This window comes from Heloderma suspectum, chromosome 1, assembly GCF_057233095.1.
Source record: "Heloderma suspectum isolate Gila_16-S chromosome 1, 16-S_ref, whole genome shotgun sequence".
NCBI classification, from domain to species: Eukaryota; Metazoa; Chordata; class Lepidosauria; order Squamata; family Helodermatidae; genus Heloderma; species Heloderma suspectum.
The window spans coordinates 370,879,893-370,899,223 of NC_139458.1; the positions used below are offsets into that span (position 1 = coordinate 370,879,893).

Here is a 19,331-nt window from a genome sequence, read left to right on the forward strand (position 1 = left end):
TGTTTTAAGTAGATAAATGCATGAGACTATTACCCCAGTGATAAATGCATATGGCTAGCCCCCTAGTCTAAGGCATAATGCAATTGCTTTTGTCTGCCTTCACATCTATGGGTTGATGGTATATATCTTAGTATCAGCCATAAGAGAGCGAAAGAACAGAAAGGTGAAAGGTATTGTTAATATTATAAATATAATTTGTAAGTGGCTAACACATTCTGTGTCAATAACTGGTTTAGTAAAGAAGGACATATAGATTTAGAATAATAGAATCATAGAATAGTAGGGTTGGAAGGGGCCTACAAGACCATCGAGTCCAAGCCCCTGCTCCATGCAGGAATTTAATTTCTGAAATTAAATTTCTGTCCTGTGAAATACACAAAGACCAGTGGTAGCTGATTAGTGATTAAAGGCACTCCCTACACTTGAATAAAAACTGAATGCATGTTACTTATTTTACAGTTCTTTAAGTCATTAGAACAACAACTCCTTTGAATTTACTTCTTTACAAGAATCACCTTGGTTTACAGCTGGATCTCATGAAATCATTCTGCTGTACTAAACATCAGCTTCAGGTGTACAGTTTACTCTAGTCCCTGGGTCTTCGGTTATAAGTACTAATAAATATGAATTATGTTCTCCACTTAGCACCTAGATTGCATTTTCAGTCCTTTTGTTAGATTTACTGTATGTTTCTGCTACCCTGTTTTCATTGCCGTGGTTACCTCCCACATACATTGCTGAGCTGTACTTTCTATCCCCAAACCCTCCAAAAATAATGGGTTGGATTCATACTTGGGTGCATCTAACAGAAAAGGTGGAAGCAAAGACCCATGCCACCTCCTCAACATAACTGCCCTTCCAGGCCCCTGAAAATGCTACACGGTGGGGAGGGGACCCTGCTGAATGCAGCAGGCTGTGGTGCAGGGGGCTGAAGGAGAAAGAGAAGAAAATTGGGCAGTGACACCTTCTGTGAGTGTCAGGAGTAGAGTCACTGATGGCACATAGCAGGATACACACATACATTTCACTTTCAGGGTTGTCAGGTCTGCACTGTAAGAGGTTTCCTGTACTTAGCAGTAGCACAGAAAAAAATCTTTAGGAAATTCCAGCATGTCCCATCAGTGTGTAGTGCTGCAACGACAGAATGTTTCCTTTTATGGAACTCATTCCCAACCTGGCAATCCTACATGTTTTTGCATGGCACTGGAAAGTTCTAGGGACCACTGAAGAAATAAAGGCATCCCATAGATCATCAAGTATTTTCATAGTAAAGACTTTTCCAGCTTGCTTTTTGCTATGCAAAGCGATAAGGAATGTGAACTGCACAGCAAGACAACCACATATGCTGATATCTGAGGTCTGGATTATTTTCTATTCAAACATTTCATGGAAAATAATATTTAACTAAATATTTTAAATAATTCTACAATCTCCATTGCATTTGTCACAGTTATGACTTTATTCTCACAATTTATGCAGTGGCTATCTCCTCTTTAGTTTGTAGACAGAGTGCAATCACATGCACTCAGAAGTAAGCCCCATTCAGTTCAATGGGTCTTACTTCCACATATATGTGTACAGGGCTGCAGCCTTAGAGAGTCAGTTCTTTATTTACTAATATTCTTGTACATTTTCTTTTCTATTATCTATCCACTCAGAGTATCTATTATAAGTAAATGATGTATTAAAGTTATACTTCAAATTGAGTCATTACCATCTATTTGGAATTATTTGTTTGTTTGGGAGACTGAAAGAAGTATTCTTCCAAAGTTGGACACCACCTTCCTCCCATGGCTGAAACGTAATACAAGATAAAGAGCAACAGAACAGGGACCAGTTTATACCAGCTCTGCGTTGCTGAAGCTAAGCTAAGCTAAGCTAACCTAAACATATTCAGCTTGCTGGACCTAAGAAAGCCTGAGGGTGCTTCCAGAAGAGCCTTTTGCAACACCATCACCCTATTGTATTCAAGGAGGTTGACCGGGGTGGGTGGGGAGAAGAGTTCATTGTCTTCTACTTGTGATCCTCGTGTGTTTTCTTACAGCTGCTTCCATCTTTTTTCCCCTAGCAGAAAACCCGTTAAGAAGAAAAAGACAGAACTGCACACTGCCTTCTGATCACTGGTGCTAGTAGCTTTCTGTCTAAGCACCCTGAGTCTGGTCAGTGCTCTGAATCCCGTATGCACTGCCTTGACTTCTACTGAAGAAACATGGAATATAAATGTAATAAATAAACACACTGACCCATTTTAAAAGCGAACATATAAGGGTAAAGAGACTATCTCATTGCCAAGCTAAGTCTGTTTATTATTTGCCAGTACAAATTGTAGCAGAAAAGCCACCATCTCAGCAACCATTCTAATTTCAATGTTGGGACTGGAATGGAGCCATTTTGAGAAGGACATACATAATGCCTACATTAATTTAAAAATTAAGCACTGTCTAATTATAGCTATTAGCAATGCTGCTCACAAGCATTTATGCTGTATTGAGGATAATGCCCACAATTATTTATTTGTGTAGAACTTCCATATGATGAGTAGGATCCAGACTACGTTAGGATCCATTGGAATCAATGGGACAAGTTAGTCAGGAGAAAGTCCCATTGATTTTGATGCATACCAAGTTCAACTAACTTAGCTTGGATCCACCCCAATGAGTTCATTAACCCTACATTTGAACAATTCCCAATGAACCCTGAATATGTTGGATAGAAAACTAGGAATAGGAGAGCACCAATATAGCTATTCCTAATAGTTGGAGAGAAATGTGATATTTGATCCTCTGAGGTATGTGTCCTAAACAGACACTCACACCATACAGCATTTATTTAAGCAGCATATCTCAGAGTCTACACAGTGTCATGTAATATGAGGAGAAACAGTGTATGGGTTCTGGAAGTTTTGATATTACAGTCTCCTAGAAACAAAGAAACTAACATTAACATTCATTTGAATGGTTTTCTTTAATTTTAAACTGGTTCTTGTTTAGCATTCTTGTCCTGTAAGTTATGTATTATAATAATATATAATTGGTCGGGACAGCTGGTAAAAGAATAATAATTTGTAAGATTCCTTCCCTACAAAGTACGTATCATGTCTTGACTCTCCAAAACTTGGAAAAGAGCCTGGCATTGAAGTATAACAGTGCAATGGGCATATCAATGTATCAAATTCCAGTGTAACATTATCCCAAGTACAAAGGTGAGAAAGCAGGTCATCTCAATCCAAGTTTTATTTGATGTAAAGTAAAAGAACTTAATTCAACTAACTGTCATAAATGTCTCATCGTAAAAGAGCCAGATGGGCCTTTTCATAACTTTAGGAAACTCATTAGCTTCAAAACAGTAAGAGACTGATATAGTGTTCTTTTCACTACATAAAGTTCTGTAATGAGGAGATGCAGCTGTCTTTTACAGAAATACAAATGAAAAAATCCTGCCTCAGCTAACAATTCTTACTGTAAACTCTGGCTTAGAAATATAACAGAGAGCTTAGTTATTTTATAAATAAGAACTTAAGAACATCAGAAGAGCCATGCTGGATCAGACCAAGGTCCATCTAGTCCAGCATTCTGTTCACACAGGGGCCAAGCAGCTGCCTGTGAGAAGCCCAAGCAGGACAGGAGTGTAACGACATCATCCTGCCCATGTTCTCCAGCAACTGGTGTACACAGGCATATCCTGCCTCTGATACTGGAGGTAGCATATCAGAAGTAGCCACTGATAGCCTTCTCCTCCAGGAATTTGTCTAACCCCCTTTTAAAGCCATCCAAATTGGCCATCACCATATTTACAACCTGCCATAGCCCAAAGGCTCAAAGTAGGTTGGTTAAATATTCACAATTTCACATTGCAAAGCTAGCGAGAGGTTTTTTTTAGTGCCCTTTGCATTCAGTTACATATGACGCTTCATGGTGAAGATGGACTGTAGTCATTATTTGTTGAAGTAAAGCTTATTTGATCTGTTGATTTGGGGCATATAGGGAAGCTCACAGCAAGGAAATGCACAAGGCCCAGCTCATTTCCTGAGTTTATAGCGATACCAAGCAACAACACTGGAGGAAACATTCAGCATCCTTCTACTGGAAAATATCAAAATTCTTTTATTTGTATAGTATAACAGACTTTGTTATCAATATATAAACAATCTGTACTCCTTGCAAGCCAAGATAAGTTCTAAAAATATAGGACAGTTGCAAGAACTCACAGACCCCGTAGCTATGTTTGTTGACAAACCAAAGAAAACTAGAGCTCTAACCACAATAGTAAAGAGAGAGCCTTGCATCAAATACAATAATAACTTACATCCGAATCCACACTTTTATTCACATTGTACAGAAGAGCATCAAAAAGAAGCACTGCACTTTAATCTCAAGGCAGTAAAATAGTGCAAAGGACTGGAAGTGTATATTGTGAGGGACAGGTAAGTGAAATGACTTAATTGTCTATTAAAGTACCTCATGTAACAATTTAAAATTGATAAATAGCAGCTGAAGCCAAAACAAGGGCACAGCTAAACCCCAAAGGGTTAACCCCTTACAAACTCACAAGACAGAGCTAAATATCAGGGGAGAATCCAGCAAGAGCTTACAGGCCTCGCATTAACAAAGACCACTGAGTGGTTGAAAAGAACCTCAGCTGCATATTTTAAACTCACTCCAAGTTTAGAAAGGGGGAATAAGAATCTGCTTAAAGCAGGAAAAAGTGCAGGCTAGCTTCAGATTGGGCTCAGTTGAGGCTCAGGCTTTAGGCCTTAAAGAGCAATTCACCAAATAAAGCTAGTTTAAGGGTTTCAGCATATCATTTAAATTATTATTTAAATACCTGACAGAGCAGCTCACCCAACACAAACCTACCCGTATACTATGCTCAATGTCTAAGGCCCTCCTCTGGCTGCCTACACCGAGGGAAGCTTGGAGGACGGCGACAAGGCAGAGGGCCTTTTTGGTGGTGGCCCCCAATTTGCAGCAGCGAGTGCGGCCGGGCAGCAGTGGGTGCGGGTGCGGCAGCAGCAGGTACGACGGCGGCGGGTGTGGCGGCTGGTCTCCTGGCCGGCCGCAGCCAGGCGCAGCGTACGCAAATGGTGGCAGCTATGGCGGCTGCCATTTGCGTTGGCTATTTTTCGCCGTTCTAGCCTACGTAAATATTTACGTAGTCTAGAACGGCAAAAAATAGCGAACGCAAATGGCGGCCGCCGTAGCCGCCACCATTTGCATACGCGTTTTTTTTTTTACTTTACCGTGATAGGCTATGTAAATATTTACGTAGCCTATCAAGGTTAACTACAGGGATGCAAATGGCGGCGGCTATGGCCGCCGCCATTTGTGTCCCAGCTGCCGGATGTCCGGCTGCAGGTGGAGCATCCCCCGCGGAGCGGAGCCGGCCGGGCAGGACTCCAGGGGGAGGGATGGAGCGCCTCACCCCCGTCGAGGATTCCAGGGGCAGGGACGGAGCGCCTCCCCCCCACACCTTGAAGCAGATCTGTGAAACGGTAAGTGACTTTCGTACATCCCTATTCGGCGCTCAGCCTTCCTTATAGTCCAGCTCTCACAGCCATACGTTACTACTGGGAAAACCATAGCTTTGATTATACAAACTTTTGTCGGCAAGGTGATGTCTCTGCTTCTTCCTATGCTGTCTAGGTTTGCCATAGCTTTCCTCCCAAGGAGCAAGCGTCTTTTAATTTCATGGCTACACTCACCGTCTGTGGTGATCTTGGAGCCCAAGAAAATAAAATCTGTCACTGCTTCCATTTCTTCCCCTTCTATATGCCAGGAAGTGATGGGGCCAGATGCCATGATCTTAGTTTTGCTAAGTTTGTTGAGTTTCAAACCAGCTTGTGCACTCTCCTCTTTCACCCCCAACAAGAGGCTCTTTAGATCCTCTTCGGTTTCTGCCATTAGGGTGTTATCATCTGCGTATCTGAGGTTGTTGATAATTCTCCCGGCAATCTTAATTCCGACCTGTGATTCATCCAACCCGGCGTTTCTCATGATGTACTCTGCATATAAGTTAAATAAGCAGGGTGACAATATACAGCCTTGTCGTACTCCTTTCCCAGTTTTAAACCAATCGGTTGTTTCATGTCCGGTTCTTACTGTTGCTTCTTGACGCTCGTACAGGTTTCTCAGGAGACAGGTAAGGTGTTCTGGTACTCCCATCTCTTTAAGAATTTGCCACAGTTTGTTGTGATCCACACAATCAAAGGCTTTAGCGTAGTCAATGAAGCAGAAATAGACGTTTTTCTGGAATTCTCTTGCTTTATCCAGCGAATGTTGGCGATTTGATCTCTAGTTCCTCTGCCTCTTCGAAAGCCAGCTTGTACTTCTGGTAGTTCTCGGTTCACATACTGCTGAAGCCTAGCTTGTAGGATTTTGAGCATCACCTTGCTGGCATGTGAAAGGAGCGCAATTGTACGGTAGTTTGAACACTCTTTGGTGTTGCCATTCTTTGGAATTGGAATGTAAACTGACCTTTTCCAGTCTTGTGGCCATTGTTGAGTGTTCCAAATTGTTCCACATTGTTGAGGATTTTAAATAGCTCAGCTGGAATAGTGTTATCTCTGCTAGCTTTGATGGTAGTAATGCTTCCTAAGGCCCACTTGACTTCACTCTCGAGGATGTCCGGCTCAAGTTCAGTGACCGCACTATCATGGCTATCAGGGACATTCAGATCTTTCCTGTATAGTTCTTCTGTGTATTCTTTCCACCTCTTCTTTATCTCATCTTCTTCTGTTAGGTCCCTGCCTTCTTTGTCCTTTATCATGCCCATCTTTGCACAAAACATTCCCTTGATATCTCTGATTTTCTTGAAAAGATCTCTAGTCTTTCCCATTCTGTTGTTTTCCTCGATTTCTTTGCATTGTTCATTTAAGAAGGCCTTCTTGTCTCTCCTTGCTATTCTCTGGAACTCTGCATTCAGTTGGATATATCTTCCCCTTTCTCCCTTGCTTTTCGCTTCCCTTCTTTCCTCAGCTACTTGTAAAGCCTCATCAGACAGCCACTTTGCTTTCTTGCATTTCTTTTTCTTTGGGATGGATTGAGTTGCTGCCTCCTGAACAATGTTACGGACCTCTGTCCATAGTTCCTCAGGCACTCTATCAGGTCTAATCCCTTAAATGTATTCCTCACCTCCACTGTATATTCATAAGGGATATGATTTAGGTCATACCTGAATGGTTTAGTGGTTTTCCCTATGTTCTTCAATTTAAGCCAAAATTTTGCAATAAGGAGGTCATGATCTGAGCCACAGTCAGCTCCAGGTCTTGTTTTTAGTTTACTGACTATATAGCGCTTCTCCATCTTTGGCTGCAAAGGACATAACCAATCTGATTTCGATATTGACCATCTGGTGATGTCCATGTGTAGAGTTGCCTCTTGTGCTGTTGGAAAAGAGTGTTTGCTATGATCAGCGTGTTCTCTTGGCAAAACTCTATTAGCCTTTGTCCTGCTTCATTTTGTACAACAAGGCCATGCTTACCTGTTATCCCGATGATTTCTTGACTTCCTACTTTAGCATTCCAATCCCCTATGATGAAGAGGACATCTTTTTTTGGTGTTAGTTCTAGAAGGTGTTGTAGGTCTTCATAGAACCGATCATCCTCAGCTTCTTTGGCCTCAGTGGTTGGGGCATAGACTTGAATTACTGTGATGTTGAATGGTTTGCCTTGGATTCGTACTGAGATCCATCCTATCGTTTTTGAGATTGTACCCCAGTACTGCTTTTCCCACCCTTTTGTTGACTATGAGTGCTACTCCATTTCTTCTAAGGGATTCTTGCCCACGGTAGTAGATATGATGGTCACCTGAATTAAATTCGCCCATGCTTGTCCATTTTAGTTCACCGATTCCCAAGATGTTGATATTCAATCTTGCCATCTCATGTTTGACCACCTCCAGCTTACCTTGATTCATTGATCTTACATTCCAGGTTCCTAAACAATATTGTTCTTTCCAGCATCGGATTTTGTTTTCACCACCAGACACATCCACAGCTGAGTGTCCTTTTAGCTTTGGCCCAGCCGCTTCACTCTTTCTGGCGCTACTTGGAAATACCCTCTGCTCTTCCTCAGTAGTATATTGGACACCTTCTGACCTGAGGGTCTCATCTTCCGGCGTCATATCTTTTAGCCTTGTGATACGTTCCATGGGGTTTTCTTGGCAAGAATACTGGAGTGGGTTGCCATTTTCTTCTCCAGTGGACCACATTTTGTCAGAACTCTCCCCCATGACCTGTCCGTCTTGGGTGGCCCTGCACGGCACAGCTTATGCCTTCACTGAGTTACGCAAGCCCCTTCACCACAACAAGGCAGTGATCCATGAATCCACTTTAATTTCTCCCAAATAGCTGTAGGACTCAAATTATTTCAAAAGGAGGGTTAGGACTATGTGGCATCATGATCGAGGAACTGCTAAGGCTTTTAAACAGGTTCTACAGTTTAAAAAAGGCTAGAAAAAGCCCTCAGCCACCTCACCTCATAAAATTCATTTAACTACAAATTGGCCTGAGTAGAAGCCGGATGTTTTCCAAAATGCTGGATTGGTCTGAGTTGAAGTGAGGTAAGGGGTCAGTGCACACTTCTTATGTGTGTTGGTATGTAATCTATACACACACGCAAAAGCATACCACATGCACACACCACACACACATACGTGTGTGTGTGTGTGTGTGTGTGTATATATATATATATGAGGTGCACTTAGACTTGGATATATTATAAAGATAGATAGATAGATAGATAGATAGATAGATGCAAATTTGTGTTATGGGCCTGTGCCTCAGATCTTTTAAGAACCTAGCAACACCCCTGATAGACACAATAGAATCTTTATTATGATATTAGGAAGAAAGAAAAGGTAGATGGCTGTTGCCAATGGGAGCTCTCTTCCCATTGAGAATAGCTGGCACATGCATCTAGTTTGGTCCTGAGTTACCCTTGAATAGTTAACTGTAAATTTAGTGCATCAATGCAGAGCTCTGTGTGCACTCTAATGTGTAGAACTCATGTGTCACTTGCTAACTTATTAAGTACAGCATTATTTAAGACCATGTGAAAGTTCTTGCAAACTCTGTGTGTGCACTGGAGCTCTTGGAATATATGGTGACAGAGGAAAAGCTAGCAAAAAGATAAGATTCATATGATCAAAGTATCCATGGTCTTTGTGTTAGGTGCTATTTGAACACAGAAGTGAGATGGTCCTGTTCCCAGCCAAAGAGTCCAAAGGTGAGGGAAGAGCATAGAGGCTTATGAAGTAGGATGTAGGTTGAGGAAGGATATATTGGGAGCTGAAATGCAGTAAAGGAAGGGATACATGATCCAGGACAAGCTTGGAAGAGTTGGGTGTTAATTTTTATTTAAAAATTAATAATCTGTCTTCTAATATGAAAATGTATGTTTTTTTATAATGCATTTGTTTGTTTTTAATGTTGTGTACACCACCCTGGGAACCCTTGTGGATGAAGGGCATTTTGTTTGTTTGTTTGTTTACTTACTTACGAGTCACTTTTCGGCCAAATAGGACCCCCAAGGTGACTTCCAATTAAAATGTAAAGCATTTTTAAAAGGTTTTAGAAAATTCAAAGCTTTAAAACAACTTGAAAACTTTAAAAACAAATATAACACTTTAAAACATCACCAACAGCAGAATTAAGAGGAGCAGAGAATATTAAAAATAAAGTGAGGAGCTAATACATTTAGGGTGCAATCCTTTTGTGTTTACTTTGACTGAAGAAAACATACGTTATAGCAAGGGATACTGCATGACCCCTAACTTTTGTGAACCTCCCAGAGAGCTTTGGCTGTTGGGCCATATAGAAATGTAATAAATAAATATATTTTAAAACCCTCATTAACATAGAACTTTCTCTGTAGCAGCACCTTGGCTCTGGAAATCTCTCCCAAGAGAAATCAGGCTGGCCCCTTCTTTGTTCAGTTTTAGGTGGGCTGATAAAACATTTTTGGTCCATATGGCTTTTTAGTATGTTAAGGATGCAATCCCATGGATGTTTAGGCAGTAAAAAGTCCTACAGCTTCCAAATTTCCTAGCCAGTGAAAGTTATTGTGTTCTTTTCAGTACTTCTGATTTTCCATTTAAATACCTGTCCAAGTGAACTCGACTGTAAACTGGCACTTCCAAGGTATACATGTTGTTTATCCACAATCCAGAATGAGGACTGCAGATGTCCATCATTGTAAGCAGTCAAGTTAATATACATCACTTCTGCGCCTAAGGAGGATAAGAACATAACAGTTACAATTGTGCAAAAAGATAAAAGGACTGTACAGTTAATTATTTCAGAGTTTAACATGCTATCTTAAGTATGTTAACGCAGATGTCTCATGGAGTTCAAGGAGGCTTACTTCCTAGTTTGCTTCCTTAGGATTGCACCTAAGAGAGAGGCAGTGCAACTTTATGCATGTTTATTCAGAAGTAAGTCCCACTGTGTTCAATGGGGCTTATTCCCTCCTAAGTGTATTTGGAAATGCAGCATTTGGATTCATATACACATGTACCAGGGAATAAGCCCCATTGAGTTTAAGGGGACTTTTGTTGTTGTTCAGTCGTTCAGTCGTGTTCAACTCTTCATGACCCCATGGACCATAGCATGCCAGGCCTTCCTGTCCTGCGCTCTCTACCGGAGTGTGCTCAAGTCCATATTCATTGCATCAGTGATGCTATCTAGCCATCTCATCCTCTGCCGTCCCCTTCTCCTTTTGCCTTCAGTCTTCAGCATCAGGTTCTTTTCCAGAGAGTTTTCTCTTCGCTTTAGGTGGCCAAAATATTTGAGCTTCAGCTTCAGTATCTGTCCTTCCAATGAGCACTCAGGGTTGATTTCCTTTAGGATGGACTGATTTGACCTCCTTGCAGTCCAAGGGACTCATAAGAGTCTTCTCCAGTACCACAGTTCGAAAGCATCAATTCTTCGGCGTTCAGCCTTCCTTATAGTCCAGCTCTCACAGCCATACGTTACTACTGGGAAAACCATAGCTTTGATTAGATGGACCTTTGTCGGCAAGGTGATGTCTCTGCTTCTTACTATGCTGTCTAGGTTTGCCATAGCTTTCCTCCCAAGGAGCAAGCATCTTTTAATGTATGGCTGTGAGAGCTGGACTATAAGGAAGGCTGAGCGCCGAAGAATCGATGCTTTCGAACTGTGGTGCTGGAGAAGACTCTTACGAGTCCTGGATTGCAAGGAGGTCAAATCAGTCCATCCTAAAGGAAATCAACCCTGACTGCTCATTGGAAGGACAGATATTGAAGCTGAACCTCAAATATTTTGGCCACCTAATGCGAAGAGAAAACTCACTGGAAAAGACCCTGATGCTGGGAAACAATGAAGGCAAAAGGAGAAGGGGACGAGGATGAGATGGCTAGATAGCATCACCGATGCAATGAATATGGACTTGAGCACACTCCGGGAGAGAGCGCAGGATGGGAAGGCCTGGCGTGCTATGGTCCATGGGGTCACAAACAGTCGGACATGACTTAAAGACTGAACAACAACAACAACATTTAAGTTGTCACAAGACTCTCTCTTGTGTTTACTGTAACAAACTAAATTGACTACCCCTCTTAAAACATTAAGTAATACTAAGTTACTTTGATGCCAGTAAAAATTATATCAGTGATCTCTCAGGAGGACAGGCAGCTGCTCCTTAGAAGAGGTGCCCCGAGGGATCGCCGGAGCCATAGGCTATCCTCCAGGACACCTCCTAGGCTCCAAAATGTCTGGCTCTGAGGAAGGATCCCAACAGAGCAAAGCATTTGGGTTTGGCTTGCTCTCTGAAGGGCTGCACTGGCCACTTTCTCCTGCCTATGCAGCTTTCCAGGGAATGTGTGGCAGTGGTGAGTGGAAGGCCTTAGGGGTTGACAGGGATGGGCCCTTCTGAGCCTGTGGGCCCTTGGCAGCTGCCCAGCCTTGCCAACCCCCGATGCTAGCCTGGGTGCTCCCATGTCCTCTGAGGAAATTAATCTGATCTGATTCGATATGCTTAGCCATAATGGAGCTTCAATCTAATTTGAATAAAGCTGGTGGACTGAATAAAGTTCAGGCAGGAGTTACCATATGTATTCTTGATACTGACAGGTGAAATCACACTTTTGTGAGTACAGATCATAACCACGTCTATTAATCAAAAACAAAGCATTCTGTTTCAGGTCAGTGACACATCAGCTCAGACAGCAGCAGTACAAGGCTCAGGGCAAAGTGTTTCAAACTTTTTTACTTTGAGGGAACACTTTTCACAGTGACTCTCATCTGTTAAGACCAGATTTACAGTTCCCCAAATATTTTAATAGCACGGTCTTGATTTTAAAAATGGCTGTTGAAAAGAAATACAGTGAATAATAAACAGTGAATAAACCAAGCTGATTGGTTTTACTGCTGACCCTGTTGCTGAGTTTTGTGTGCTGTTCCTTTACAATGTTATGATTTTGAGTTGTGTTTATGGCCCACTACATTGTGTTTTCGTATTGTTTTCGTTAGCAGCCTTGGAGGTCTTTTTGAATGGAAGACAAATTAAAAAAATGATTTTAACATAATAAACAAATGCATGAAAATGACAGCTTCACTGGCATCTCCAAACTTATCTCCACTAACTGTTTTCTCCATTGTTCACCATTTCCTATGAATCTAAATTTTAGTTTAAAAAGTAGGATACCTAATACAGGTTTGAGATGTGTAGCTACCCAGCTACACACACACACACACACACACACACACACACATCCCATAAAGCCAATAGCTTGAGGTGGGGGTGGTAAGTGGGGTATTCAAATTTTTCATTCATTCTTGTTGGGAAGATTGCTTTGAGGCAGTGATAGGTGTTGTTGATTGAGCTCTAGTAGCAACAATAAGGGGAAACAAAGCTACAAACCCATAATACATTGACACCAGGTGGCTAAATGGGAAAACAACATACAGCACACCCAGAACCGGGGAAAATGAAAACTCAGTCAGTTCAGACCAGAAAGATTTTACTGTGTGTTACAAGCCAGGCATAATGGGAACGAGGGGGTGGCGGGAACGGACACAGTGTAAATACTTCCTGTGGTCTGCTAACTTAATGGAGATAATGCAACTTACAGAACACAAAAAGGGAGGTATTTCAAGCAGCTTTCAATGAGAAACTCATTTGACAACCGAATGCTGTTATTATTGTTAGAGCACGGGCTATATTCAGATTTTGGTGCACACTACTGGGCTGGCAGAAGCAGGCTTCCCTGCCCCTCCTCCCCAAAGCAGCTACTCCAGCTCCCTGAAAATGCTACAGCAGGTTGGGTGACCCTGCTGAACAGGGTAAGCTGTGTTGCAGAGCGGGAGGGAGCGGGAGCGGGATCCCTGAAAATTGGGCAGAGGCACCTCCTGTGAGCAGAGCCCTCCCATCCATGAAAGGCAGATCCTGGGTCCAACCTACTGGTTGCAAAAATCCGAGGCATGTGCAGGAAAAGCTATGTAAAAAATGCAGATTAAAAAAGATGACTGCTCAGAATGCCAAACCCCTTAACTCTATTTGAACTTTTATTATGTAAGAGAAAATCGTTAAAGAGGGTATTATCTACATTATATTTATGACTGTTGTCTTTAAATACAGAAAGAAGCGATGGTTTTAAATCTACGTCGGAGAAGTTATCTGCTGCGGAGGGTTGGGGGGCCCTGGAGCAGGGGACAAGGGAAATTCCCTTGTTAAAGAACAGAAAGCAGAGAGCAGGAATAAATAGTAAATTCTCCCAATGGAGGGAAGTAAATAGTGGGGCCCCACAGGATGTGTATTAGGACTAGGGATGGCGGAGAATTTCTCCCCGAAACTTCGGGGGGCCAAGCGCCAACGTGTTCGGCCCCCTGAACAAGTTTCGGGGAGAAATTCTCCGCCCCCCCCCGCCCCCCGCACCTCCCCGGGACGGGACTTACCTTTGGCGAATGTCCCTCCCGGCGGCGGGTCCGGCCGGTGGTTCGTCGGGTCTTCGTCCGGGGCGGGAGCGGCAGCCAGTCTTTCGACCGGCTGCCGCCACCGTCATTCCAATAAAAGTAAAAAAAAACAAAACACCCCCGTGATAGGCTACGTGACGATTTACGTAGCCTATCACGGCTAGATCTGCAAAGTCAGCCGTGATAGGCTATGTAAATCGTCACGTAGCCTATCACGGGTGACTTAAAAAAAAAAAAAGCGCGTACGGATAATGGCGGCCCCCATAGGGAGCCGCCATTCCCGTTCCTTATTTGGTCGCTGTAGTCTACGTAAAGATTACATAGACTACGGCAAAAATAAGGGCAACGCTATTTGCGTTGCCCTTATTTTCGCCGTAGTCTACGTAAAGATTTACGTAGACTACAGCAACCAAATAAGGAACGCAAATGGCGGCTCCCTATGGGGGCCGCCATTATCCGTACGTGCTTTTTTTTTTTTTTAAGTCACCCGTGATAGGCTACGTGACGATTTACGTAGCCTATCATGGCTGACTTTGCAGATCTAGCCGTGATAGGCTACGTAAATCGTCACGTAGCCTATCACGGGGGTGTTTTTTTTTTTTACTTTTAATTTCGCGGCCGGGTGAGGTGAGGCGCCTCCTCCCCGGCCGGAATTTCGGCCGGGCAAGGCGGGAAGCCTCCCCCCCGGCCTGAACTTCGCGGGGGGAGCAGCGAAGCGCCTCCCCCCCACCGCGAAAAGCTGCGAGACCAGGTAAGTGACTTTCGTGCACCCCTAATTAGGACCAATGCTTTTCAACCTGTTCATAAATGATCTGGAATTAGGAGTGAGCAGTGAAGTGGCCAGTTTGCGGATGACACCAAATTATTTAGTGTAAATTAAATTAAATAGGGATTCGTGAAGAGCTCCAAAAGGATCTCTCCAAACTGGAAAAATGGGCATCTACATGGCAAATGCAGTTAAATATAAGCAAGTATGAAGTGATGCACGTTGGGGCAAAAAATCCCAACTTCAAGTATAGCCTGATGGGATCTGAGCTAGCGGTGACTGACCAGGAAAGACATCTTGGGGTTGTGGTGGACAGCTCGATGAAGATGTCAACCCAGTGTGCAGCCACTGTAAAAAAGGCAAACTCCATGTTAGGCATAATGAGAAAAGGAATTGAGAATAACACTGCCAATATCATACTGCCCCTATACAAATCGATGGTATGGCCACACTTGGAATACTGTGTCCAGTTCTGGTCACCGCACCTAAAAAAGGATACTGTAGAGCTGGAAAAAGTGCAGAAAAGGGCAACTAAAATGATCTAGGGGCTGGAGCATCTCCCCTATGAGAGAAGGTTACAACAGCTGGGATTGTTTTGCTTGGAAAAAAGGAGGTTAAGGGGACACATGACAGAGGTGTACAAAATTATGCCTGGTGTGGAGAATGTGAACAGGGAGACATTTTTCTCCCTCTTTCAAAATACTAGAACCTGGGGTCATCCCATGAAGCTGACTGGTGGGAGATTCAGGACAGATAAAAGGAAGTACTTCTTCACAAGCACATTGTTAAACTATGGAATTTGCTACCATAGGATGTAGTGATGGCCACCAATTTGGATGGCTTGAAAAGGGGGTTGGACAAATTCATGGTGAAAAAGGCTATCAGTGGCTACTAGTCTTGATGGCTATGTGCTCCCTCCAGTACCAGAGGCAGTGAGGCTATATACACCAGTTGCTGGGGAACATGGGTAGGAGGGTGCTGTTGTACTCATTACCTACTTGTGAGTTCCCGGTCGACAGCTGGTTAGCCACTCTGTGAACAGAATTCTGGACTAGATGGACACTTGGTCTGATCCAACATGGCTCTTTGTATGTTCTTAAGTCCACTCATATGATGTTGGATTTAACCTAGTATAATTAACTCTTATACTCTTGGTATATGACTGCCTATTGCTGTAGTAATATATATCAATTGACACGGAGTATATGTGCTATAGTTGTGGATTCCAGAGAGCTGATTTTGAACATATTTAGTAGAAATAAAATTACAGGCATAGAGGGCCTGATCCAGATCAGAACCTGCAGCACAGGGAAGCATTTAAACCACCAATCCAATATGGGACCCTATAATTACTTTAGAGTACATAAAAAGAAAGACAAACATAACTGTTAGTTATGTCTTCAAAGTATTGTGTGGTTTGGGTCTAAAATGTTTTGGAAGAATGTGATTAATACAGTATCACTGATGGGACATTTGATTATACTTTTAGATCCTCTGATGATCCTGTTAGGACATTTAGAACAATATGGTTCAGATAAAAGAAAACTAATATGAAATTTATTAATTGCTGCTAAAATTTTGGTAGCTCAAAAATTGAGAAGTGTCTTCCATACCTTCATTTACATAATTGCAAGTGATGGTTCAGAAAATACTTAAATTAAAATAAAATAGCAAACATGACATAAATTACAGAGTAGAAATGACTGAGAGAAAGAAAACCAAATGGAAAATGTAGTAACAATTGGCTTCCTTTTATCTCTTTTAAAGAATTTAGGAATAATCTTGTTATTGATAAATACAATAATTTTTTAATTTTCTTATATAAGATTGTAAGTTTGTGTATAAGACAATTTAGGAATAAAAAGATACTAATTATTGAATCACTCCATTATTTTCAAAAGAAAATATAAAGTCCTAACATTTAATTCTTGGGCAGCTTATCCCACCTCTCTCAGTTTACAGTACTGCAACATAATAGACTTGTACGATAATGTTTCTTTCCAGCAAACTGTGAGAACATTTATTTGAAAGGATGCTGTTTTAACCTCTAATTGCAACTGTATGTCTTAGTACTATGAAGCCAAAGCTGTTTCAAAGGTTTGATTCCAGAATTAGATCCCTGCTTTGCTGAGTTCTTCCATCACCTGATTATCCTGCTGAGATGCATTAAAATCAACACGTGCTGAATGTGCAAAATCAAGGAAGGAGACACTGTTAGATGTGGTTTTCATTGAAGAACATTAACAATAATTAACTAAGCTAAACAAGGTTACTGCAGGTAGACAGCCCTTATCTGTCCCCACAGGGGCAGGCAATTTGTGGACCTCCAGATGTTTTTTTAGCTTACATCTCCCATCAGCCCTAGCCAGCATAGCTAATGGTGAGGGATGATGGGAGTTGTAGATCCTAGATTGCCCATTCCTGCCTTAAAAGGATCTTCCAAGAGGAGAACTGAAATGGATTGATCAGCCAAAGCATCTTCATGTTTAAGGCGCTAGCCTACCAACACTCCCAAGCATTTTTTTACCATTACCTGATGGGATCAGGTAAAAGTGAGATAGGGTCTCTTTTGGAACCACAACAAACCATTGTAGATTCTCCTGCTCTTCAACCTAGGAAACCATCCTCACAAAGGATGGAACCTCACAAACCATCCTAGCCTTACAAAAATGCAAAGATGGCCATGTTTTCCATGAGAAAAATTCCAAATCTATGTTGTTAAAATATCTTTATTAGGCCCACCAAAAGTTCATAGAAAATTGTGCAAACTTTCAAGATCCCCAGATCCTTCTTCAGGCAAGAAGTTAAAAGGCTGGAGGGTGGGGGAGTAGCCACCCTTCCCACCCCACCTGCCTTTTTAACATATTGCCTTAAGAAGAGTTCTGGGCATCTTGAAAGCTTGTGTAACTGTTTTGGGGTGATATTTTGGTTGGCCTAATAAACATATTTCAGCAACATGCACCCCTGCATTGTTAGGGCCTTGCCACTCTCCATATTGTAAGGAGATTCCCTGCCCTCCCCAACACACATGGGAGATGGCTTTTCCTCTATATTTGCCTGTTTGCAGTCATATTCGTCTTTGGCTGTACTGGTTCATCAGTCTAAATTATGAGAAAAGTGATACTTGAGAATTAAATCAGAATGAAATTATTGGGAAACCCACAATGTGATTCTTGCCTTGTATTGTTAGAAAAAAATATTCTCAGTGCAAACAAAGATAAATCAATACTGCGAATTGCATATGTTTCACACTGTGCAATACCAAAATAGTTGCTTGGGCTTACACTTCACTGATTTATTTCAGTGCAACTTACTGGAAAGAAAGTGAGCTGCCTTATTAAAAGTGAGAACTTCCATTTTTGGGTGCTTTAAAAATGCAACAAATAAATACAAGTGGCAATTCTTAGAGAAGTGCAGTGTTGTATTTTTAAAAAATATCTTTAGGTGGAACACTATATAATCTGACAGAGGAGCCATTTCATATTGGACATATTCCAGTAGTACAGAGGTAAAGGATCACATCTCCAGACATTTTAAGCTTCCCTTTTAGCTTTTTGTCAAAGTCTGGAGGTGTTCCAGATGTTCCATTACTGCAGGCCCTCTGCACTCAAATGAGGGTAAGTGTAAAAACAGAGACATGTACAAGTCAACAACATAAGGCCATTTTATTGCACATCTGACTCAAATGTTTAGACACAAAGATTGGCTGATTTTGTGTTATTCAAGAATACAATATTTAAAACATAGTTTTGGATTCTAGCAAGAATTAGTTCCAACAAAAGGAAAATCCAAGTCTGCTACATAAGAATGTGAAACCACAGAAATCAGTTGCAAACTCACCTATATTACATGCCAATCTTAAAATACTAGGTCTAGACATGAAGCCACACTCTGCACTATTTCCTTATCACATTGACTCCAAAAGTCTCCATTTTGCCTGAACAAGTGAGCTACATCTTCAGGGGCTGTATTCCATGGGCACCTAAAATATATATTTTTTAAAAATCTATCCCCCTTCCCATTTTTTTTAATATACATACATGGATTTGTATGAAATGCACACAACTTTCTAGCAATTATACATGGGCTGCAACAAAAGTGGATCAAATATCCAAATAAGTATTTATTTGAAGGTGATGTCTATATGCCACCCTTTCAAAAACTGAAAGCGTTGTAAGGTCCTCAATCCATTGCATTATAGGAGGTCAGTGCTCATCCATCCAATGAAGGATATTATTAATATTGTAATATTAGTCTTTTAGCTGTCAAAAGGGTGCAGATAATCAATTTACGCTGACCATTTGTTAATTTCCATGAAACAGGTAAATAATTTACAAGAGCACACACATCAGTGAATATTAAAGACTGTTCCAGTACAATTTTTTCTGTGTAATAACCTCCCCGCAAAAAGAAGCCACTACTGGACATTGCCAAATGATATGTTTAAAAGAAGCATTAGCTGTATTGCACTGCCAGCAATCAGCTGAATTAGACAATCCCTTATTAAAGAAACGTTGTGGTGTCCAATCAACATGAAGCAAATGTTTTGGCTAAGACACAGCCTAAGATCCACAGATGCGAAAAGTAGATGCCCAAGTGGTGACCCACTGATTAGGCATTTTGTGGTGGTGTCCAC

General features: G+C 41.7%; 1 protein-coding gene across 1 annotated transcript in view; it reads right to left on the reverse strand.

Moving 5' to 3' along the window:
• PLD5 (phospholipase D family member 5) overlaps positions 1-19,331 on the reverse strand; it is a 193,325-nt gene that overhangs the window by 16,609 nt on the left and 157,385 nt on the right. The window contains exon 5 of the mRNA XM_084819932.1: positions 10,099-10,226. Coding sequence (XP_084676058.1) covers positions 10,099-10,226 — 128 coding nt within the window. The remainder of the gene's footprint in view (positions 1-10,098; positions 10,227-19,331) is intronic.